The sequence below is a fragment of the Sander vitreus genome, chromosome 17 (genome assembly GCF_031162955.1).
Source record: "Sander vitreus isolate 19-12246 chromosome 17, sanVit1, whole genome shotgun sequence".
NCBI lineage: Eukaryota > Metazoa > Chordata > Actinopteri > Perciformes > Percidae > Sander > Sander vitreus.
The window spans coordinates 3,831,275-3,856,583 of NC_135871.1; the positions used below are offsets into that span (position 1 = coordinate 3,831,275).

Genomic DNA, 25,309 nt, shown 5'->3' on the forward strand with positions numbered 1-25,309 from the left:
TATGGAAAGGATCCCGTCAGAGACAGACCTTTAAAACCTCTTTGAGACCTTTCTGTTTAACCAGAAACAGCTCTGAAGTCGCTAGCGCTAAACCCACCAGACTCTATATAAAAAAGCAAAACTTTTAGCGTGTATAGAGCCAAGATATTTTCACGTGTAAATCGGTAAACTATGTGTTTATTTCAAACAAAACTAGAGTTGTAATGGTTGGAAAAGTGGAAAGACGACCCATAACGGCTTTTCATAGTTTTATTTTGTTTCTGTCGACTTTGAATTAAGTGTATTTTACGATGCTAAAATGACTGTTTATTTACATGGAGTCTGGTGGGTTTAGCGAACGCAATTTCGCGGATGTTTTTATGTTTAAAAAAAGAATCTTACTCTTTAACAGAAAGGTCGACCTCCTTAGAAATCCTTTCCACAATGCTATCAGACACTAATGTTGTCTGAATAATAATCTGAGCCTGTCAGCGGTAAAACAAGCACTTTTGTAAAAGAAAATACAAGCCTGATAACTGCCCTATTAACTTACATTGTAGCTTGTTTCGCCGCTGCAGCGATCTTGCTTAATACTGGACTAACAAATGATTGTTGTTCCCATCAGTCACTTAGACACAAAAACATATAAAAATAGGGTCCAGTTTGAAAAAAACAGTACTTACCCTTTAATATCACACAATATGTAAGCTAACTATGTCAAAGCATCCTTGTTTACTACTCTTAACATAGTGCTAATATCTTAGCAGGGAGCATGAAACCGTTAAACATATTGTATGGCAAGTACAACAGGACAGTCTGTCTCGAGGATATTTGAAGATTAGCCTAATAATAGAACTGCAGCTGGCTATTTTTTAGTACCGTGTCCTGTTTTTAAATGTAATTAAAAAAAAACTTTCTCTTTCTTTGGTGGTGTAACAGAACTATATCTGAAGATAAAAATATAAACACAGAGACTGATCAGCCTTGAAGGGATCTGTGGGACGGTGTCAAGCTTTGTTGTTGGTCCCAAAGTCACTGCTTGCATTTCCAAAAAGGACAGCACCTCAAAGCTCACAGTGGGCCATTAGTTTTGCTTTGGAAAGTGCTACCAAGGTTTTCCATTTTATCTTACCATGCATGGGAATTAAAAAGGAAAAAGGTGGACAAAGTAGTGTGGCGTATGTTCCATTCCTTCTGTCTCTATTTTTAACTTGGCTACTCATTAACAAGAAACACAGATACAGTACATAGTAGGGTTTGGGTCTTTCAACCAAATTGTCAAAATAAAACAGCGTGGATGGTTCAGTACAATTTTCTTCACAAGTAAAATAAATGATCAGTTCACTACTTTCGTTTTATTCAATGTTATAGCATTTGAAGAAAATAATTGACAAAAGAACGTTGAAACAAGCTTCAAAAACATCGGGAAAAGCTACCAAAAACATCGGAAAAGCTTCAAAAACAGGAAAAACTTCAAAAACATCGGAAAAAGCGACAAAAGTGCCAAAAAAGACGACGAAAAAGTAAAAAGTTTGCGCGCTTTCACTCCACACACGAGCAAGATCAGTTTCTTCTGCTGAAAATCTCTTCTTCCTGCTTAGCAAATCCGCCATCATAATGGCAATGCGCCAAGGTCCAAACTACAAACGCGCCTGGCTTTTAAAGGGAATGGGAGATGACACTCTGATTGGTTTATTGCATGTTACGTCCAAAACACACCTATGAATTAATTGAGACACTAAGTACAACCCTTTTGAACCATGCACCCGGCGCACGGACCCTTTTTTTCTGCCATTAAACTAGCAAAAGTGGATTTGTACACGCCCAAAAACCCACCTGCGCCAGGCGCTTCACGCCATGCGCTTAGATCGTTAAAATAGGGCCCTTCATGTTATCATTGTTATCATCAACATATCGAGATTCATTTCAACACAATAAAAACAGTTGTCTAAATCTTACTTTAGCCTTTCTTTACAGTAGTTTCTCTCAGCTGGTGTAACCTGTGCTTAAAAATAAGTGTAAGGGCTGCTTGTCGTGTATGAAATACATTTTGTGACAACATTTTGGGATACATTTTTGGCACAAAACTTATGCCATAAATGGAATCGCTTGTGACGTTGCGCTTACACAAAAATGACTTTCGAGTATACAAAGGGCGTTGACTTGAATTGCGGAGATATGTCAATAACGTTTATTTCTGTTGTCATTTTCAGCCGTAACTTACTATCTGATGTTTCTGCTGTGCTTATTTTCTGTCCTGTGTTGCATTGCTAGCATCTTTGATACACCAAATCTAACATTAGGAACAGCAACATCTCACCGCCGGTCGGACTTACTGCTAATTTGGGTGGTGTCATGTTCTTTAGTCTGTGGCCCAAAAGGTAAATTAGGTGTTGAGATATGAAAGCATCAACCATGAATTTTATATGAATGAGAGGAGAGTAATTCCAGTTGTTCCTTGTCCCCATTTACTTGGCCCCGTTCAATTGTATGTACAGGACGCAGGAGTTTTCTACCCGGAAGATTATTGTAAACAAACAATGCGATTGTGTCTATACAAAAAAGAAAAAGTAATGCATTCCAGCCAAGCAACCCCCAAAACAACACCACAAATAATGGGAAATGATCCCCACCCACCTTTCGACATTACTGTTGTACCTTCATCAAATTCAGGCTCTGTTACACGCTGAGAACCTAAATGTCATAGACACACACACGCACGCACACAGAAACACATAGATATGTATGTACACCACACATACACACACACACACACACACACACACACACACACATATACGCATGCACATATCCAGGCACAAGTGCAATATTAGGAAAGGGTAGGGAAAACCGACATTTACATTGATCTACATGTGTATACTTTGCTCACTGATAGTAAACCAGACACATTCCTATGTCTCTTATACAGTGAATCACACACGCACGCTCACACACAGAGGTTATGAAGGAGCATATACATAAATATGTACAAACCAATAAAGGGCATTCATAGACGCTTACACTTACGCTGCAGCTTCTTGCCAGGGGGGTCTGCGTGTCGCCGGGGCAGGTACGGGGAGGGTCGGGGCAGCGGTATAGATGAGACATCATGGGTTTGGAGTGGATACAAGTGAGGCTTGTCGTCCAGTAAGGCCGTCTCCAGCTCTATCAGGATCTGCTCAAGTCATAATCCACACAGTAATGAAATGTTTTGCTGCCGTTCATGACTGCTGATGGATATGACACAGACAGCAGAGGCAGTTTATTGAAATATATCAGGAAAGCTTTTACATGTGCAGCTCTAAACATCCACTGTCACAGAAGAAGTGATGCATTTCATGTTTTGCACCAAAGTAACACAAACAATCTCTTTTAAAGACATAAGTTAAAGCTGCTTTCATTGATTTTTGTGGGGGGGGGGGAATCAAGCGGAACAAGCTGACATACAGGCATTTCATCTATCACCTTACAAAGTTGATATGGCAAACACATTAGCAAACACAATATACACATTCAGCAGACACAGAGCAAGACTCACATTCATTTGGAGTCATGCTTGTGTCCAAGTGACAAATCTAAGTCCAATATTCACTCTCTTTTTAGCTCTGGTTTGGTCTCCACCAGAGACCAATCTGCCTCTTTAGCTGCTAAATGCATAACTATGTTCACCAGCAAGTCGCTAACTTTGTCTGCCATTTGCTGCTGAGCAGGTAGCGTCCAATCGGTTTAATGGAGCTTTTATGATACAAACTAAACAGCTCCCAGCTACTACAGGAAATAGGGCTGCCCCCCACACGTAAATGATTCAAATCATCAGTCGAGAAACCCCCAAGTCAAACCTCATTTTAAAGCTGTAAGTTAGTCAAACCCTGCACTGGTTGCATCACTGTACACAGAAAAATGCAGGATTACAGCATTGCATGCTATAAACGTTTACAAACCGAGTCACAAAGTGGCCTAACTAGAAAACTAATTGTGATGGAAATAGAGAGGGCTGAGGGCAGAATAACCCGATTCTGATCCCTGCCAAATGTTAGCGGAAGGTCAGCTTAACTTTTCTTTTGAGACATTCTACAACCTCCTCTACTGCCGTCCAGTGTGATCAACACAAGATAAATGCTCCGTGATGAGCTACTTCACAACTTAACTAAGAACAGGACTTTTTTGAATGTGTGGAAACTGATGTTCTGATGTTCTCACATAAGACATTGAAATGTGAGTTTTACCTGTGAAACAGGAGCTGTAGGCCTACTTACAGGACTTTTTATTGTGTGAGGAAATCATTAAAATGAACATGCTAAAGTGTCTTAATATGGTAATGACATTACTAAGAAGTTACATGTTTTTAGGAAATGTGGGTGTAGGTAAGGAAAAGTGTAACTGTGCTCATGTCAAATGTGTGTGAGTATGCTTGAGTAGATAATCAATGGCGCTCTGTGCAATATGTGAGTATGCTTGAGTAGATAAACAATGGTTCTCTTTGCAAAATGTGTGTAAGCTTGATTAGATCATTACCCTTACTATTAACACATGATGAGCTGGTATTGACAGGTTACATCAGTATGGGACAGTGGAAAAGTACAAAATACCTCGAGACAGGATGAGAGACAGGTTGTGAAACAACTGTTATGAGTGTGGTCATGTGAGAAGTCATAGAAGAGTTGCATGACTTATGCTCCTCCCTGTGGGAGCAACTGAAGAACCATTGGACCAGGAGAGCGCTAAGAGGTGTGGACACGCCTGAGCGGCACCGGGGGCCAAAAGGACCTAGCCCCAGCCAAACAATGGGAGAAGACTATGGCCGAGTAGAATAGTATATTAACTGTCTGATTTAGGGAATCAGGGCCATTCTACGGAGCCCCAGGGTGAAGTAGGGTGGTCCACATCGATGTGTGTGTCATGTACTCTTTTTGTTTTATTCCTTGTATACAAGTTCTATTATTAGTCCATCTATAATAAACCACCTTAAATGAGAGAAATGTTTGTCTTCTGTCTTAACCGACCAATTGGACTCTGTCACTTGCATTCTTCATGCTCCCTTTCTCTGAAGTCTAAGACAAAGATCTTCAACAGGGGGTCCGCAATACTTAGGGGGTTCTCATATTACCCCAGGGGGGCCGGCACATTATTGTTTGCTAAGTTGTTAAAAGTTTGTTTTTGTTTTTTTAAATTTACATTGATAATGCTTACTATAGGTAAGGTATAGCCACTATGGTAGCCATCCACAGATATACTGTAGTTAAGCAAGGATTCACTGTGCCTTTTCACATGCATGTTTGACATTAAACATGATGTATACATAATGTATGAATATCCAATCATCCACCCTGTTTAATATGCAGCTCAGTTTTATACAATATGTAGTAGGGGGTCCCAGCTCCATCTCTGTTTCAGCTAAGGGGTCCTTGGCCTAAAAAACCTTGAAGACCCCTGGTCTAAGAGAAATAGTGTGCAAGAAATGTGTGTGTGTGTGTGTGTGTGTGTGTGTGTGTGTGTGTGTGTGTGTGGTACCTCTCCCATAAAGGTGCTGTCCTCTTCCGGTGACCTGGGTTGGTCCCATATAGTCAGCTCCAGCATGTGGTTGCGGAAATCCCTGCGATGGACATGAGAGTAGACGAACGTCTGGTTCCACTTGGGCTCACAGGTCTTCTTCATAGTTTTTGTCCTTCGTTTGCTCTTGTCACTGTACAAAAAAAATAAATACAGATACTCAGCCAACCCAGTTTCCTTTTCAGTGGACTCACATTTATTGTTTGTCCAACAAAAAAACATTTGAGCGGGCTTTGGTTGCATTCAGGTAAACAGTCCGTGTGGAGGCGGTACACATTGCCTGAAATGCAATCTCGGGAACCCAATCGACTGACGATTATTTAGCTTTTGATTTATCACATGCTGTTTATAGAAACGCTGTCCCTCAACTTGCATCTCAACTTGCTAATCGGACCCAGAGCACGGAGGAGGAAGTCTTGGCCTGAATATCTGCTGGATACTCCGGAAAACCCAGAAATATTGGCCGTATTAGCCACAGAGGCTATACTGTTGTCAGACTGATAGCCAATGGGTTCTGAGTTTTTTAAGTAGATAGCATGGCTTAAAGGCAGGGTTGGTAACTATTTCCAATATACACTTTTTGATTCATAGTTTGAAATTGTCTTTACACCCCAACAGCAATAATTAACTTACAGGCTCTGAAAAATTAGCGAAAAAGATCCGTCATCTGTAGCTGCTGTAATCCTGTAAAAACGCCTCACTGTCCGCTTGGAAGGAACCAATGAAATGCCTCCCTGGCCCGCTGCACATACGCTGCCGCATTGCTAACAGTAGTCATGTTTGTTTTAAACATTTGGTATTATAATATTAGGTGTTTGCTTACCGGTGAATGAGACATGAAGTGAAATTGCGGCCCTTTCTCTGCTCTGCTCTGACGCAGCGGTAATCGTGCATGTCTGTTTGTGGGCGGAGCCCCGAGGGCCGGGGGAGAGGTTAGACGGAGCGCCGAGGAGATGCTACTTTCAAATCTTGCTAGCTTTTCAACATTACCAACCCTGCCTTTAAGGAGGACCCATGGGCGTACATTTCATATAACAGTTGGGGGGGACAATAAACAGGAACTTTCTCAAGAGCAATTTTTGAAGGGGACACAATTGATGCAGCCAAAATTGTACAGTTGTAGAGGATATGTGTAGTTGTGGAACTCCAGAAAGTAGGCTGGCGAGACTATTTTATTCACTTTAAACATCAGATGAAGTGATTCATTTCTCTAATATAGATGATGCTGAACTGAGAACTCAACCCCCTAGCAAGCAAGCTAGCTAACTAGCTAGCCAGCATTTCATTTTCTGTAACCGGTGAAAGCATGTTGGGTGGAATCAACAAGTTAGCTAACTTACTATACAACAAGCTATTAAACAAGCTAGGTAACGTTATAATCGCTAACAAAGAGGATTCATGGAAAAATCATAATTTTTTTGTCATGACTACTTTATAATTAATTAAAATGACACAGTATCGTATCGGTGATACTGGCTCTGTATTGACTTGGTATCTGATCGATACCAAATTTTGCAGTATCGCACACCACTGGTGGGTAGCAGGCAGTGGACCAAACCACTGTGAGCCAAGGAAGGGGGGGGGGCTCAAGATGTTTTTAAACTTAAAATGCAATTTTTGCCCCCGTTTGTATTGTTTTACTCCTTACACAATTATTTTAATTAGATATTATTACATTGTTTACAATACATAGCATGTTTTTTAATAATTTTTTTTGGGGGGGGGACAACCCTCAGATGGGGTGGGTCCTGTCCATATCTATGTTCCTGACCCCCCCAACCCCCCACGATTTCTGCCTATGGGAGGACACTCAATCTGTTATGCCTGCGTTTGCTAATTGATTGTCCCAACTTGGCTTATTCCTGTTTCCCCAAATTGGGATTAAATGGCTCCAATCAACTGAAAAATATGGCAGCAGGCTTTAAATCCAGGCTTCAGGAACCTGATGGTGATGTCAAAGATGGTGCGTTTAAAGGCAGTTACACACCAACCAGACGGCCGACCGTTGGCAGAAAAGGCAGTTGGACTGATCAGTCTCCCCGAGTTGGTCAAAAAAGTGCCTTGGAACACACCAAAGCGACGAGACGTAATACGTCTCCACAACAGTAGGCGGCGCTAATCTGTATTGTCGCCCAAAAAATATAAAAACCGGCAGCTGATTGGACGAACGCGTCACATGGGTCTGGCTGCTGCTTCCGGATTTTGGATTTTTCGAACGGCCATTACTGGCGACTCATTCAGATTACGATCTCATATTGTAGTAAAATAGTTCACCGAAAAGTGTTTCTGAAAACATTTTAAGCGAGAAATAGGCCAGGCCAGTTGCTGAATCTGTCTTCATTTCAGATCGACAAAGGTCAGTTTAAAAGATTTTCGGCAGATTTTGAGAGGCTTAGTCACGCTCATCCCGCTTGTCATTTCCGGGTGAGTCCCGACTGCCCTGTCTCTGACTGAGCATGTCAGGTCGGTCAAAATAAAGGCCGACAGCTCCTCCAACGCACGACGGCATGGAACACACCGAACAGACTCGAGTCACTGACCTCAGCAGACTGTCCAACGGCCGATCATCGGCCCGGTGTGTAACTGCTCTAAGTAGTTTTGAATTTGCATTATATTAATGATTCTTGTGTGGTTCTGGTTCATCTAAACTCACCACCTAGACTGCATTTTAATGCAATGTTGAAAAGTAGTCTATTGTCCTAAATCTATTTTGATCACTAGGACTCTCTGTGAAGTGGCGACATACCTGCGGTCAGGGAGGAAGTACATTTTGACGTAGGGGCTCCTGGGCCGCCCGTCAGGCCGAAGAGGAAGCTCTGCTGCCTGCATCACGTTGACTATTAGCTGATGACCCACTTTGTCATACCACAGCTTCACCTGGGGGTTGAAAACACACACAAACAAATGATGATGCTTGGTCTTCTTTTTCACACATCAACAGCCCAACACACTCAACGTGCACACACTCACTGAGAGTTGCCCTGGCATTAACTGTGGAGCGTCTCGGAGCATCCCTGGACTGGAGGGAGACAGGACATTTAAGGACGGTCTCTCCATCTTCTGGGACTCAAAAGAACTGGAACCTGCTAGGAATACAATATGGTATGATTTGAAACCCCAAGAAGAGAATGTCAGCTCCATTTATGACAAAAAAAAGTCAAACCTAGACAAGGGGGAAAAAAGTGAGAAAAGTTAGTTTGTAAAGACTGAAAACCTAATCTGGTCAGTGAGTTCATATCTATGTAATATCCAGCATCTATTCCTTCACATAAAAAGAGCACAGACCACTCCGCAGCTAACCTGTCAGGATGACAAATTACTAAGCTTCTGTCCTACTTTGAGTCCAATAGGCTTTTGTTTAGAACTACATCATATGCCTTATTTAATGGTCCTAAATCAATTATCGTTTAAACTACTGAGTAATGCAGAAACCCATTTCCTCACTCTTGACATACATCATAGACATAAGACATGATGGATTTCCTGCAGTGTTGGCAGTTTACTGGTTAAAGTCATGAATAATGACATTGTCAACTGTTACTTTAGAGGGGAATGAATACACAGTGACTTTTTGTGCTTGTGATGATTGTCCGTTTGTAGTTTTAATAGTAGTATTGACCAATCACGTCAAGCGGGCTTTGGTTGCCTGCAGGTAAACAGTCCTATGGAGGCGGAACGCAACGGCCAAAATGCAATCTCGGGAACCCAATCAGCTGACGATTGCTTTGCTCATATTAGCTGTTAATTTATCTGCATTCACATGCTGTTTATAGAAACGTTGTCTCTCGACTTGCGTCTCAAGTTGCTAATCGGACCCAGTGCACGGAAGGAGGAAGTCTTGGCCCGAATATCTGCTGGCTACTCCGGAAAACTAAAGTTTTTTTGATTAAAGTCATGAAGAATTACATGTCAATTTGTAACTTTAGAGGGGAATGTAAACACAGTGACTTATTGTGTGTGTGATGATTAGCTACAAAGGAGGGGAAATATGTGTGCTGATTTAGTCCGTCATTTTGAGAGGTGAATGCGTTGGAGCCCTGTCATACACATACGGTACAGTGTTAGCAAAGTACTCTTCATGGACGCCGTGAACCTTTCATTCTGAAAGTTAGATGAGAACATTGATGGAACTGGGAAGCGATTAGCCTAGCTTAGCATACATACTGCAGTAAGACTAGCTCCAAAGTTAAAAACTACACCTACCAGCAGTGGTAGAAGAAGTATTCAGATCCTTTACTTAAGTAAAAGTACTAATACCACTGTAGAAATACTCTGTTACAAGTAAAAGTCCTGCATTGAAAATGTTACTTAAGTAAAAATATGCAAGTATCATCAGGAAAATGTACTTAAGGTATTCAAAGTAAAAGTACTCAATGCAGAAAAGTCCTCACATTTTAGAATCTGGAAACGATCCAACTTAGTGTTTGTATCATTGTAGGCCTGTATATTGTTGAGTAGTTTCATTTATAATAAAACATAGTTTTTTATAAACCACGTGTTTTGTGTGCAAAAATCTTAATTTGTAAAGTAACTAGTAACTAAAGCTGTCAGATGAATGTAGTGGAGTAAAAACTACAATATTTCTCTCTGAAATGTAGTGGAGTAGAAGTAGAAAGTGGCATGAAAAGAAAAGACTCAAGTAAATTACAAGTACCTCATCATTTGTACTTAAGTACGGTGCTTGAGTAAATGTACATTCCACCACTGCCTACTAGTATCTCTTAAATTCACTAATTCACCAGTTGTATCTGAAATATTTAATCTGCACATGAACAGAAATGTAAAAATTCCAATTAGTGGTTTTACGAGGAGTTAACACACTATAATTATTTCTTAACCAACACCAGTTGTTGCCACATACAATTGTTGAGCACAGGCTTTTATTTTAGGTTCTGTTTGGGCACAATGGCACAAATAACCTGGCAACCTCACTGTGACAACAGGACTTCGGGAAGTCACCCTAAGTGGTTTTACATTTCTGTTTGTGTGCGGATTGTACAAATGAGATATGTATTCATTAGTACTTCAGTGTAGGGCTGTGCAATATATCAATATGAATCGCTATCATGATATCAGACTAGATATCGCCTAAGATTTTGGATATCGCAATATCATAATATGACAAGTGTTGTCCTCTCCTGGTTTTAGAGGCTACATTACAGTAAAGTGATTTTGGAACTTTCCAGATTGTTCTTGCAGTTCTATTATTTGCCTTTACCCACTTAGTCAATATAGCCACATTACTGATGATTATTTATCACAAATGTCATTGTGTCAATATTTTGAGAAAGCACCAATTCTCAATCCTACATATCGTCGCAATATCGTTATCGAGGTATTTCATCAAAAATATTGTGATATTGGATTTTCTCCACATCGCCTAGCCCTACTTCAGAGGTCTTAATAGTTACTTTTTAACTTTGGACTGAGCCAGGCTATCTGTTCCCCCCCCATTTCCAGTCTTAATGCTAAGCTAACCTCCCTGCTCCAGCACCATGGTTAACACACGGACATATTTGCTTTTTCTCAAAAAGAAATCAAATGCGGAACATACTGTATATTTAAAGATACATTTGAAATTCATTCATGACAGGAGCTTAACATACAATCAAAACTAATCGAAGCAGTTTTAAGCAGTAAACATGTCAATTATCCAAAGATTATGTTTATGTCTGAACCTGAACAAACCACATGCTGTACAAAAATGTAAGAAAACTGTATGTACAGTATAAGACAGATAATCAGCCAGACAGAAATAGAGACCAACAGTCTATACAGACATACAATACAGAGATGTTGCAACATCCCTCAGGCGATACCTACTAGATTCTAATGGAGGGTGGGACGTGTCGGGGATTCTTGGGATATCACTGGAAGTGAAGCAGAAAAGGCCGTATCAGTCACTCTAATACCGGCATCTGATCTGGATTAAACAAAGTTAGTAGTCTTCTTGATGCACAGGCATACATGCATATAAATGTAGTAGTAGTTCAGTGGAAAGAATCAGAAAGTAGCACTGTAATTACAAGTATTTGGAGATTCAAATGTCAGGTGGTTAAAAAACAAACATGGAGAAGCAAAGGGAAAATGGGAGTAGAGCCAAGTTCTTCTCATGCCTGCAGTGTTTTCCAGACTCATTCAGACATTTTTTATGGCCAATGATCATTTGAAATAATAATAAATGGGAAACAGTAGCTCAATTCTGCCCACATCGCCATTTTTTCTTGTCCAACACCACCACTACAACTAAGGATCCAAATGGGAAACACCAGAGTCCATTGCACCAGCTTCATGTAATGTAAAGAAAGCATGGTAATCTGTGTAACACTTATCAGTGTAATTTCTCACTTTATATTTAAAATCTAAAAAGTGGAGTAGCAAGTTCAGTTTTTTTTTTTTTTTACAGTGTTTGTTTAGTAGTTTGTGTTTGTGTTGTGGAGGCAGTATTTTCAATTCTTTAGTCACCCGTGAGGCAACAAAATAATATTCCATACAATTTTCTTTAAAAGTAATAGTTCAACATTTGGTAATGTACACTTAAGGCTTCATGGTTAAACGTAGGCTCTACGCAAGGCTACGCCGTAGCCTACGTAAGTGGCCTACAGCGTTGTGAGGATTTATACTTGTGCGTGATGGTGTGTCTGCATTGATCTAGCATTATCTCTTTAAGACAATAGCAGAGTCTCTATGTGTGTATGTGTGGGGAGTGTGGTAGAGCAAGTGAGAGAGTGACGGGCATTAGCTTAGGAGTGAGTACCGACTCTGGCGGCGGATACGGAGGAACAAAGTGTCTCCCCTGTGCTTTCTGACCACGGTCGTAAAGCTGTGACAGGAAAAGTTAACCCTCTCCTCGAGTTTATGTTGTTCACGGAGAAGGTCAACCTGGAAATAAGTAGGAGGAAATGTAGTCGCGCATTGCCAGACCTTCTTTCACAGCGCTGCGGAGGAGGGTCTGGCTAGTCCACACAGCATTCCGGGATGGGAGAAACTGGCTCTGGTTTATTTGCATTTCTTTAAACCAATCACAATTGTCTTGACCGGCGCCAAGTCCCGGACGGAGCAACGGTGCCTCTGCAAATTAGCCTCGGGAAGGAACTTGTTTTGGTGGAACGTGTACGTTCAAAAGTTGTTTTAGTCGTGCAACAGAAAACTCAGACTGGACAGATAGTCTAACTAGCTGTCTGGATTTACCCTGCAGAGATCTGAGGAGCAGTTTAACCATAGTCCTCACAAATCCATGTGTAGTTACATTTGTGTAGGGTACGGCATAGGGTCGATGTACCTACGTTTGTACCTGCGGCGTAGATTCACCACAGAACCATAAATTAAGCTCAATTCACTTTCTTTCTGAGAGAAGATAGATACCGCTTTCATATCTGTGCATTACGTAGAGAGTTGGAGTCAGGGCGTGGTTAGCCTAGCTTAGCATAAAGACTGGAAGCAGCACGGTGGTTGGCCTCCTAGCTTTAGTGCTGTAATTTACATAAAAACATGAGATATCCATCATCTCAATTCATCGGAAAGAAAGAAAATGAGTATATCTCCCAAAATGTTGAACTGTTTTTACATTTGAACTTTAGATTTTAAATACAGATATTAAACTGATAAGTGTTTCATGGCCTAGGTTGCCTTGGAGCCCATTCCAAAATCAAAAAAATGAAGATATGTAAATGACAAAAAAAAACCAAAAAAAACATATAACTTGCTTTATGAATCCCAATGTCCCAACTTTCAAACCAAGGGATTAAGAGTAAAAAGAAATAAGCATTTCTTATTTGACACTGTAAGTGCTGGATTTCACTTTGGGATCCTAAGACTGAAAAAGAGGGATTCCAGATGCTGCACAAACAGTTTAGAAGGCTTGCAAAAGCAATGCTACGTTGATGGACATTTCCCATAGGCCATTTTGCATCCCTTCAAGTGAACTTTCAGTTTAATTTAATTGGAGATGACAAACTGCAGCTATTTTCACAAAAGCCAATATTTACATCAATTGGCATCTCCCCTAAATAGGATTCAGTTCAGTTCATTCAGGGATGCAAAATGGCACCAGCAAAACCAAAATTGTTTCCATAAGCGTGAGAGGATTAAAGGGTCCTAATGAAAGGGCAGATTACTTACTGATATTTTCTATACACCCTTCGTGTGTGTTTGGAGAGAAATTGATACATTCAACTATTTTCCCCATCAAAGAGCAAAGGTTAAATTAAAAGGCTGTAAGAGCTTAAAGAAACAGTGAGTATTTTACTTTCTTTTTTGCAAGATACATAATGACTGATACTGCTATTGAGGTAAGTAAGATAATTTGAATGTGTCTCAGTATTAAAAACAAGCCCTTATCAATAAAACTGTGCCTCTTCATTTTAATACTTTAAATAAACTTAGTTTCCAAATGTCTCACACATGCCAACTCACTAAATGCATCATTGATCCGAGCACGTTGATCCTCAGAACTTCACACACATTATTCTACAGTAGTTTAAACCTACTAAAAAAAAAAAACTGAATGCATTTTAACAAATGATTATCAATAGCAATAAATATACTACTGTAATTGTTCAAGACATTTAAAACAATGATAGCCAGAGATCAATTAAGACAGCACTGGCTCAAGAGAAGTGTATCAGTTAAGGTATGAGGCTGTTAATCTGCATACCGTATACAGATATTTCCCGTCACCATACAATATTAAAATATGTCCCTAATACAATCCAACATAGACTTCAAATGAATGGGTCTATGTCATTCAATTTAAATAAAATTAGTTTTAATAAGTATATATTATAGTAAAAAATAAATACTACATCCACAGCATTTCTCAAAAGCAATTTATAACCAAAATTGGGATTGCTAAATTTTCCTTTACAGACTATAGTCATTCTAGAGAGAGCATACGATGTTAAACATTATCAGAAAAATACATTTTATGATGCTCATGCCTAAATAGGATGCATTCTTTTGATCCAGTCACTTGCAAACTGCAGGCCTATTACTATTGCACTCCATGACTGGCTTGGTTGAATTTTTACAAGGCAACAACCAAAAAAACAAAAAATATCCCATGCAGCCACTTCTTGTCTTTTATGGAGCTATTTTATTTAGTCAGTAATAATTTACCTTATATCATCCTAGAAATAAACGCAAGTGCTTTTTTAAAGGGGGACAAAATAGAAATCCTCCGTTCAAAAACTTGGCAACCCCTGCAATAGGTAATGGCAGGCTATTTTTTAATATTTTGAATGCAGTCACACAGTCGTGGTCAGAATACAAATACATGTCCCAGTCTCCTCTCTTATCTGAGGTTAGCCAACTCTGAGTGTCAGTCAACACTGCCTGGGTAAATAAGAGTTAAATTAAAAGCAACATGTAGCAGGGCTGTAGTATTTGGGTCCAGACTCAAAGACTCAAGTCCGGACTCGAGGCGTTTTTTTCTATTGTCTCAGACTTGTCTTGGACTCATTGGTATTTTGACTCGGACTTGTCTCGGACTCAGCCATTGGACTCGCCAAATATTCTAGTTGGTCTCGAACGAGTCCAGCACTATACGCTATATACTTCCTCCTTCAAAACAAAACCATTAATGAAGCGCGTATTGGTTGCCCTAATACCAAAAGTTGTTTTAACTCAAACATACATTGTCCAATCAGCCCCAAATATTTTATACATGATGTTGGTCCGGGCCTGAAGTGATCCACGCGGGTCTCAAGCTTGATTATGGTAAATTGGCTCAATAGCCCCCTACAAAATTTCAAAGAAGTAGCCCCTGTAGTGCGTTTCACCTAGACCTATGAGATTTGGTATGCATATGTATCATGTCCAGGCTTACAAAAAAGCCTCTCGAAGCCGTACCCTAAACCCAACAGGATGTCAGCTATATTAGCTATATATAGCTATATACATTTCTGATCTGCTACTACACTATGAACCACCCAGACCTCTCAGGTTGTCTGGGACAGGTCTGCTTGTTGTCCCCAGAGTCAGAACTAAACAGGAGGAAGCAGCGTTTAGTTGTTATGCTCCACATATCTGGAACAAACTCCCAGAAAACTGCAGGTCTGCTGCAACTCTCAGTTCTTTTAAATCAAGGCTGAAGACCTAGCTTTTTGATGTTGCCTTTCTTTAAATAACTCTTCATTTCTTATACCGAAGCTGCATTGTTGACACTGTATAACAATCTATATAAGCATATAAAGAGAAATAATCCTATTTTATCTGCTTTTATATATTTAACTGTTTTAACTGCTCTTCAATGTTTAATTTCTTATACTGCACTGTAACTTTTTTTTCTCGGATTTTATCTGTTTTTAATTTTTTAATCTGTTTTCATGTAAAGCACTTTGAATTGCCAAAATGTGCTATACAAATAAAGCTGCCTTGCCTTGCCTTGCCTATATTAAGATGTGCAAACTAGGGATGATTTTGACCATTTGCCGACTAATTTAACATACCATCCTACAGATTTAACCCGATCGACTTCAAAATTGGTCAGTACAATTTAAAGACCTTGCCTCCGTTCAGGTTTTTAGTGACACCTTTGTGGCTTGTAATTTGTTACATTTTCCGTCGGCATTCAAGAATGTTCTTGTTACACCAGAATAAAAAGACTCATGTGACTTAAGTGAAATTGTTATACTTGTTATAAATAATATGGCCTAATTTGATCCTACAGAGTTGTGCTCTGCACTTGCATTATTATTTTTAAATAGAAGATATACTTTCTCTTGCATCACATAAATTATGAACAGGTAGATAAGTGGTCTTCAAGAGGATTCATTTTTTTCTGTCTTGGTCTTCACTTGGACTTGAATCTCTTTGGACTCGGTCTTGACTTGGACCCGACAAGTCCTGGTCTCGGACTTGTCTTGGACTCGACAAAAGTGGACTTGACTACAGCCATGACATGTAGACATGTTTCACACATTATCAAAATATGACACTGACAGGTGTATAGGGTGTGTTGTATTCCTGACTTACCCAATAGGCCTGGATACCACCAGCTCCACTTGAGGCTCAGCTTGAGATTCCAGGATGATGTTGTAAACTTCCTTCATGGTCGCCCCCGGTAACAGCTTCCCGTTCCACTGCAAAACTTCATCCCCTGGAATTGGACGTGTATTTGTAATTGTTTGTGACATTGTTTATTGTTTATTAAAAGGATCGCCATTAGCTGATGCCGAAGCAGTCAGCTACTCTTCCTGGGGGCCACACTAGACACAAAAATTATACACATTACATCACAGATGTTCCATTACAAGAATATATGTAAAATCAAATCAATATGCAATACACTTATCCATGCCTACATACATACACATGCATGTACACACGTACACACACACACACACACACACACACACACACTTCCCATAAACAAGAGATCAAATTAACAGTTTCAGTAACTATCACATTATAAATAACCCACAATCTAAATCCTATTCACACAGAACAAACATGTTTTTTATAGAAAAACAATTATAAAACACAATAGGAATGTACTGTAGAATTATTTTTGAATATTATATTAGTGTAAGAATATTCACCAAGTTGGACATGAGGGCTGGGTATGAGTCAGGGTATCAGACAAATTTAGGTATAATTCAGCTTTATTATATTCTTCGTTTTGTCAACAAAACCCATAAAAAGACCAAACCCCACAATGTGTTAGTCCGCTTCTCAATATTTTCCAGCTTTCCTACCCAGCCCCCAACCCATTCATGGCAATTGAAGAGATGCATTTTTAAAAGCAGGTCACAAATATATCATTTAATTCTTAAAAAGGCTTAGTAATTTTCCTAAAACAGCTGGGCACTGTGGTTTTTAGCTAATGTTACTCAAACAGGAGGGAATCGTGCATTTATTGGGGACTATTTTTAGCCGCGGATAGATACACATTTGGTTTGCTAGTGAGTATTTGGGGCAGCAGGACAGTGTGTGGGATGGAGTCAAAATGTGCTCATGGTAATAATAATAATAATAATAAAATGAATACATAAAACTGATATAGCGCTCCTCAAAGACGCTTTACATACAAATAAAAAAACAACAACAAGTGGACATTTAATAAAGACAATTGAAATAAAATAGCAAGATTAGAGTTAATAGAAAAATAAAAACATTGGGGGGGGGGGTCATGTGACCTAGTGCAACAGTTTGGCTCATTGGTCCCTTGATTTTTTTGTCCGATTATTTTTTCTCACTTTAATGCTCTTATCAACATGATACCATACTTTTAAAACGGTGCCTGAACCGAAAGCTTTTTATATATATATATTTAAAAAAGGAGCACCTTGTTCAATTGTATTTGTCTGTTCTGTATGTTCAAAAATATAAAACAATAAAAAGGTAATGTAACAAAAAAAAAAGGAGCACAAAACGGCGAAAACAACCACTGGATGGGAAAAGGGTATTTTATAATAACTATGAATGCAGCACGAGGCTGGCGAGGCGAGGCTGAGTCTGTGTTTTTCAGACAACGGCAGCTACAGTCTGGTGTTAGAAGCATTGACATATATAAACTGGACCAACAGATCCCGTTACTCTGGACGGAGACCAGTGAAGGATATTAGAAGCACTTTTCCGGTGATGGCTGAGCGTTACTGCGCAGCCTCCAACTGAGAGAGACGACGTAAATGTGACGTGAGCAACCTGTTTGAAGTCTTCTGGTAGCTGTGCCAAGAGAAATTTCAGTCATTCTGAATCTTGCAGAGACGCAGAGCGTAGGTATATGTAAGGAGATAACATAGGCACAGGCTAATTATTGCTAACTAAAATGCTAGTTAACATTAGTAATTAAACTTAAACAGCTAATGTAAGTCGAAACTGCCTGCGAGCGTCTCCTGTACTGTACGGTAATTTCTCTACTGTGCAACAGTAAGTCGCGTGGTTATGACACAATCGTTAGCCTATTTTTACAAAAACATCTGCTACGGAGCCATAACGTGAGATACAAGGTAATAAAGCCTTTTATACATTGTCGTGTTTCTTTAGAAATAAACAATGGACAAATAGAGTCTTTAAACGCTTCAGATGTAAAGTTATTCGCTGTCAAAGTGACGTCAAAATGAATGGGAGTCAATGGAATGCTAACGGGAGGTGATGGCTTGTTAGCATCAAAATGGCGCCATAGGAGCTACGCGTTCCGAGGAGAAGCTTACCCCCTTGGTTATAAGCCTCTCCAGTGAAATACAGTCAAACTTTACACCGTTTAGCTGTCAGCATTTTAACCGTGTTTACTCCAGCTGCTAGCTAACGGTAGGCTAACGTTACCTGCTGCTAAGTGTAGTATTAACTAGCGGTTAGCTGATGCTCCGTTTTCGGAGCATCAGAGAGAAGCGCAGGCATTTAAGTGGAACCTAAATAAGGCACTGAAATCCGCGTTGCTATTCGGTCTGGTAGATAACGGTTGTTAAGGCACCGGTGCCGTATTAGCACTGGGTCTCGGATCCCCAACCCCAAATAAAATCTCTTCGGATCTACACGATTCACGTGGTTGACATATTCCCATTCAAAACGGCGATTTTCGCCGAAAGCGACTAGTTTACAGGTATGTACTACTCTTTGGACGGCTCGCAAGCCCAAACAAGCGTGTGCGGCATGCCTCTTATTTTGTTTCCGGTCTAGCTAGATCCTGTGTGGTGTTGTAGTTTTTCTAACGTTACTAGTTGTTGCAACAGCATGTGAAAAAAACTACAAAGTTTGCTAGGCCAAAAAGAACGGTAAAATGGGTTTGCGTTAACGCCGTTAATAACGCCGTTTAACTGACAGCACTAGTTAAATCGTTATATATCTGTGTTATTTGTTCCTGCATTTATTGTTTGTTTATTTTATATTAATGTTTAATATGTTTATGTATGCACCAACAACCAAGACAAAATCCTCATAAGTGGTACTTGCTTGGCAATAAATCCTTTTCTGATTTCTAATTTTAAAGGCCTTATCTTTGGATCATAATGACTTTGTCAGTCTTTGTCAAGACCTTCAAACACACGTCACGGTTTATATTACCTGCTCTGAGATGTCCCACCACGTCAGCCAGGCTTCCCTTCTTGACTTTAGTGATGAAGGCACCTAATCTCCCTGACTCTGTTATTCTGCCTCCCACCACCTAGAGACAGAGAGAAATTAGTGTCATATCCATCATACTGTATATATATGAATACCGTTATAATAATTATAACACAAACCATAAATAAGCAACACTCCGTGTGTGTGTGTGTGTGTGTGTGTGTGTGTGTGTGTGTGTGTGTGTGTGCAAGCTATCCCCAGGTTTCCAGAAGTTAAATTTAAGACATTTTAAGACCTTTTTAATACCATTTAGAATGAAAGGTAATACCAACTTCATAAACATACTGCCAAAAGTATGTAGGGTATAATGAAGAAGAAGAAGAAGAAGGAAGAAAGGGCTTTAGGCTATAAAAATAATTGTTTACCAAGTACTTGATACAACATGTTATAGTAGTACTCACTACATACATGCTTTGTGACGAAACAATGAAGGAGTTAGTTAATCTTATGAAAGGACAATACAAATGAGACCTTTGTCAAGGAGACATTTTAAGACCCCGCGGGTACCCTGGTGTGTGTGTGTGTGTGTGTGTGTGTGTGTGTGTGTGTGTGTGTGTGTGTGTGTGTGTGTGTGTGTGTGTGTGTGTGTGTGTGTGTGTGTGTGACCTTTAACCCCAGCAGTGCTCCGGCTTCTTTAGGCATGGTGGCACTCCGTTTGCTGAGGGTGATTCTTCCAATCAGATGGTCTCCCTCCTTGGACGGCTGCCAGGTTACAGGATGCTGCAACAGGAGACAACAAGAGATACGCACAGATGCACACACTGACACTGGGAGGACATATATACGCCAATATATACACAGGACTACAAAATCAGCGATTACTGGAGAAATATTAACAGTTTTGAATGTGATGATACTCTGTATTTTATGTTTCAATTTCATTATTAATGTGGCTAACTACATTTAAGAGGTATTTATTTGATTAGGACAATGCACATTAATCAACATTTCTGTAAGTGTTAGCCAGTCGGATAATTTTCAAATGTAGTCCTAGTTACAGTGCCTAGCATGCATGTCTTTATGGTGGGAGGAAACCGGAGCACCTGGAGGAAACCCACGGCACTGCAGGAACGAACTCAGCAGTGCCAACTTGCTGTGAGGCAGAAGTGCTAAGCACTGCTGCCTACATGTCTGGGTGTCTACACACTCTGGGTTTATTTACATCTGAATTTAATTCATGTTCCCTCTGAGGGTCGCAACAGTTTGCAGCGTTTTACTAGGCATCACTTACCTAAAGTTTGCTGCCCACTAAGACCCACTGATATAACACAACAGTACACAAAATTGTTTTTGAAAGTCTTTTCAAATGTTAAAATGTCTTAACATGAATCCAACATATTATTAGCAAATATAAATTAGCCTATTTGTGAAAAAAAGTCATGCCAACAAATATTTTAATAGCTTAGTATTCTATGCACTAAAAAGGTAGGTATAAAGGCTTCGGGTCGCCCACACATTATTGTGGGCCCAGTTTAATATAAAACTTCTTTTATACAATATGTAGCAGGGGGTCCCTGTTCCGTCTCTCTCTCAGTTAAGGGGTCCTTGGCTTAAAAAATGTTGAAGACCCTACCCTATTAATGGAGTCTTTGGAATAAATGGAAGAAAAAAAACAACTGGGTGATTAGCAAAGGCAGTGATAGCTACAATCACTACATTCAATGAAAAAAACAGGACTCATTGGTTAAGAAATGTGCACCATGACAATGAGGCACTTTTACAGCGCCAATGGCACTCTTGGCGCAATCTGGGTCCACTTAATGATCTGAAAACGTTCAAGCTGAATATGAATAACATTAGATACAAAATAATAATAAAAACATGACTTACATGCCATACAGTGGGGTCATGGGGGTAGCACTCCCAGTCACCTACAAGAGAAAAGAGACCGGCTCAGATACTGTGGATGAAGCAGAGACGATAACCTCCTGCATATCCCTATAACACACACACACCCACACACACACACACACACACACACACACACACGCATAAAGCAGAAAATGTATACACAGCACATACCAGCGTGAGTCCTCTCATACACAGCTCAGCCAAATTTGGAAGGTATTTGTATACAGTGGAGAGGGTTAAGTTTATTGAATTTTTAGGCTTGGGCTAGAATTAGAAATGTATCACCGCAGTGGCAAAGTGGTCCGCTGAGGCAGTGATGATACCAAAGGACAGCTAAGCCTTGTAAAATGCTTGATATCCCTCCCAGATATTTTGCAGATTAAATGTTGTGGAATTATACCAGGGGTATAACCGTATGTTGATGATCATTATGAAGCAAGTGTCCTGAGATAGCGTCTGTTATGATTTGACACTATAAATTAAATGAAGTCAAATTGAATATTTTTCCTTTGTATTATTTTCTGTATTCAATTATGCTTTTTTCACCTCTTATAAATACAGAGGCTGGAGTGTGCCACGGGAGGAACCATAGACTTTGATCATGTTTAAATAACTGATCAATTTCAAAAAGTTGTTATAACTTGAGTAAATATATTTGCATTCAATTTAATTTTAATCAGTTAGAAAAAAAACTTTGTGAAGATAAAGATAAAATAATTTTTTTTTAAAGATTAATTAACTTTTCTTTTTTTTAACTTTTTATTACATTTACTGATGTGTCTGCCCAACCCGTTCTCACTCCGAACTCGTAAAATAACGGACGTTTGGACAGTGGCTGTCAGCGTCTGAAGTGACGAAAAAGGCGTCAAAAAGAAGTCAAGGTCCACTTAATTACAAACTTTTTCCGAAGCTGTCAACCATATTATACAGTCCTCATCATTCGATGTACACTGCTACAACTCCTAAAAGTGCTATGCAATATCAACAGATCCATCTCTGGGACAACTGAGCAAGATCCATTCGCTAATGAGGACAGTGTAATACAGCTGAAAGCTTCAGAAAAAGCTGGTAGGGGGACTTTAAGTGGATTGTTTTGCTAAAGATTTCTAAATAAAATCCTATATTTTGGTAGATGGCACAGTTTCACTTCAATTCATTCAGGTGCTTGTTAGTAATGGCAAAGCCAGAGTAAACTGTACTGTATGTATGCAAACACAATTTAACAATAATTTTCTCCACTGGGTTTTTTTCAGTATTAACTGTCTTTCAGGGAGTTCTCAACATGAAGTTGGAACAGGTGCATTTTTGTCAAGTTCAGTGGAATATTTTAGACAATATATTAGACAAACATATTTTCAATGGTTCAGGCCCGTCTCCTGCTGTAGGCCTAAAACACAGGCTCCTCTGTGTTATACTGTCAATGCTGTGTACACATGGGCCGAGGGGCGCTGTCGAAATGTGTGCAGGATCCCGACGACACTGTTATGACACAGAGTAAAACAGAGCCAAGTGTTCCTACGAGCCAGGAGGCTATGAGGTTAATGAGTTGTGACAACTTATAGTGACATTATGTAATCTTAAAGCAAATGCTCTGACGATAGACAACTGAGTTCTCCGTTTCAGAACTTGAGTGTGAACGTGATTTTGTGCAGTGGGTGGGCCATGTTGGTGAGTGTGTCTTATTGTGTTTCTAGACTTACAAGGACCTGAATGAAGAAGAAAGGCTATCAAAGTCACTATGGAGTCAGGACCACCAGAGTGACTTGTAGATTTGAAGATAAGGGTTGTATGAGATTTTAAAAACTAATACATTCATAATAGTTTGATACATTTTTGATAAAATGTATGTTCATTCAACATACATACATTTTGTATGTATGTATGTACGCTTTCTTTCTCTAGCCTTTCCAAAACCAAAAAACGGAAGAGGAAATGTGTAGGGAACAGATTAAAAAGTGCTTGCCTTGCCTGCTCAACCTAAAGCTACAAACGTTAGCATGTCTAACTAGCTAGCTTACTTCTTAGAGTAGTAACCTTGTGCTACCTCTGAGGGCAAGGAGCAAAACATTTACTACATCAGTTTGTGTGGTTATGCAAACGTGTTTTTTAATTAGCACACTCACTGTGTAGTATTTTTTATGGAAACCTGCCCTGGGTGTTTTTAGGCTAATGTTAGCGTCTCTGTCCTGCTCTTTATTGGATTGGGGGACGTTTACTCTCCAAGCCCAGCCAGCAGTATCTGTGTTAGCATTACTTTTGCTAAACACATCAGTTACATTAAAAAGTCATACAAACTGCGAGAGGTTAATCAACCTCCAAAACTGTATCAACAGTAACTAAGGGGGGTCAGTTATTGGCTTATAACATGAAGTAGGAATTGTATATTAGTGGTGGATTTCTAAAAATAGCAAATCTATGATGGAAAGAAGTTTATTTAGTAATTGTTTAAGAACTTGGGGGCCTATAAAAAGGTTCATGAGCCAGAAAAGGTTGACAAACTCTGGGATAAGGAATTCCAAAGTGAAAGGTGCATGTTTTATGATGTGTTATCATCGTTGTGCTGTGCTTTTTCCTTCTTTCCTCTATCAAAGAATGAGTTGAGGTAGTAGCGTGTGTTTGTGTGTAGGAGGATACTTGCGCAGATCATAATAGGATCTACTGTACTGTGACTGACTGCATATTTGAGTGTGTGTGTGTGTGTGTGTGTGTGTGCGTGTGTGTGTATTTTCCTGCACTGATCTTACAATGATTTACATGCCTGGGTGCTTCTCGGCTGCCAGCAAGCACATCTCCGAGCTGACCTGGTCTCAGTCTCGAGCTAAAAAAGGAAGCAGTGTCTCGCTGCCACGCCGGTGTGTTTAAAACCTGGCCTGACAGAACACTCTCATCCTAAACCTCCACTTGATCAATGTCACAGAGACTGGTCTGGTTCCTGGCTGGTGCTGCGTGCAGGGGCGATTCCAGGATTTTTTAAGTGGGGTGGCACAAGGGGGGACCAATAATCAGTCGGGGGGTTCCATGGTTCCATGGTAACAGAATTTTGGATAGTCATCATGAAAACATTAATTGGTCATGTGACAAGGGCTGGGATATGTTGGCAGAACAGGCAGCCAAGTGACAGTACTCTGATCCAATGGAAATCACAGCTTTCAGATTGACATCACTCTAGCCCAATGGATGGGCTAGCCATCCTGGCTGTGTGCACCCTCTTTCTCATCAGAAGAAGAAATTGTATTAATTGTCACATACTTTACCTTTACCTATGGTCTTTACGCACACACTGTGCTCATAAATAATTTTTCCGGTTCGCGCACGTATCTATTTTTAAAGATAACATTATATGATCCACTAGGCTCGATAGCAGTATCGATAAGCTCAGACCTTATTGATTTTTGGGTTTTGAGAAATTTGGAACAGGGTCCTTAATAGAACCGGGTCTCGACACCCATCCCTACTCTCACCCGCCCCACGCACTGAACTTCTCCGGCGCCGCCCCCTCCTTCTGGAACTCTCTCCCCAAACACCTCAGACTTTCCACATCACTTGCTAAGTGACTGAAAACCGCACTCAAAACGCCCAAAATCTGTTTAAAGCGGCCTTTAGCCTGTAACCAACTGACGACCATTTATTTCTATCTTGTTACTATAATGTTTTGCAGCACCTTTTTCATATTCATCTCTAGTTGTTAGTGATGTTTTTATACTGATGTTGCTATTTTTATAAGTCCCTTTGAGTACCTTTTAAAGCGCTATATAAACAAAATGCATTATTATTATTATTAGTGAAATTCTCTGCATTTAACCTATGCTAAGCATTAGGAGCAGTGGACAGAGACATACAGCGTCTGGGAAGCAACTTGGGGTTC

At 39.8% G+C, this 25,309-nt stretch overlaps 1 protein-coding gene across 1 annotated transcript in view; it reads right to left on the reverse strand.

Moving 5' to 3' along the window:
* rims1a (regulating synaptic membrane exocytosis 1a) overlaps positions 1-25,309 on the reverse strand; it is a 154,411-nt gene that overhangs the window by 37,632 nt on the left and 91,470 nt on the right. The window contains exons 7-17 of the mRNA XM_078273541.1: positions 21,424-21,464; positions 20,200-20,313; positions 19,534-19,633; positions 16,504-16,627; positions 13,651-13,668; positions 11,353-11,399; positions 8,500-8,615; positions 8,276-8,406; positions 5,491-5,662; positions 3,007-3,154; positions 2,617-2,673 (exon numbers count right to left, since the gene is read on the reverse strand). Of these exons, the coding sequence (XP_078129667.1) occupies positions 2,617-2,673; positions 3,007-3,154; positions 5,491-5,662; positions 8,276-8,406; positions 8,500-8,615; positions 11,353-11,399; positions 13,651-13,668; positions 16,504-16,627; positions 19,534-19,633; positions 20,200-20,313; positions 21,424-21,464 (1,068 nt within the window). The remainder of the gene's footprint in view (positions 1-2,616; positions 2,674-3,006; positions 3,155-5,490; positions 5,663-8,275; positions 8,407-8,499; positions 8,616-11,352; positions 11,400-13,650; positions 13,669-16,503; positions 16,628-19,533; positions 19,634-20,199; positions 20,314-21,423; positions 21,465-25,309) is intronic.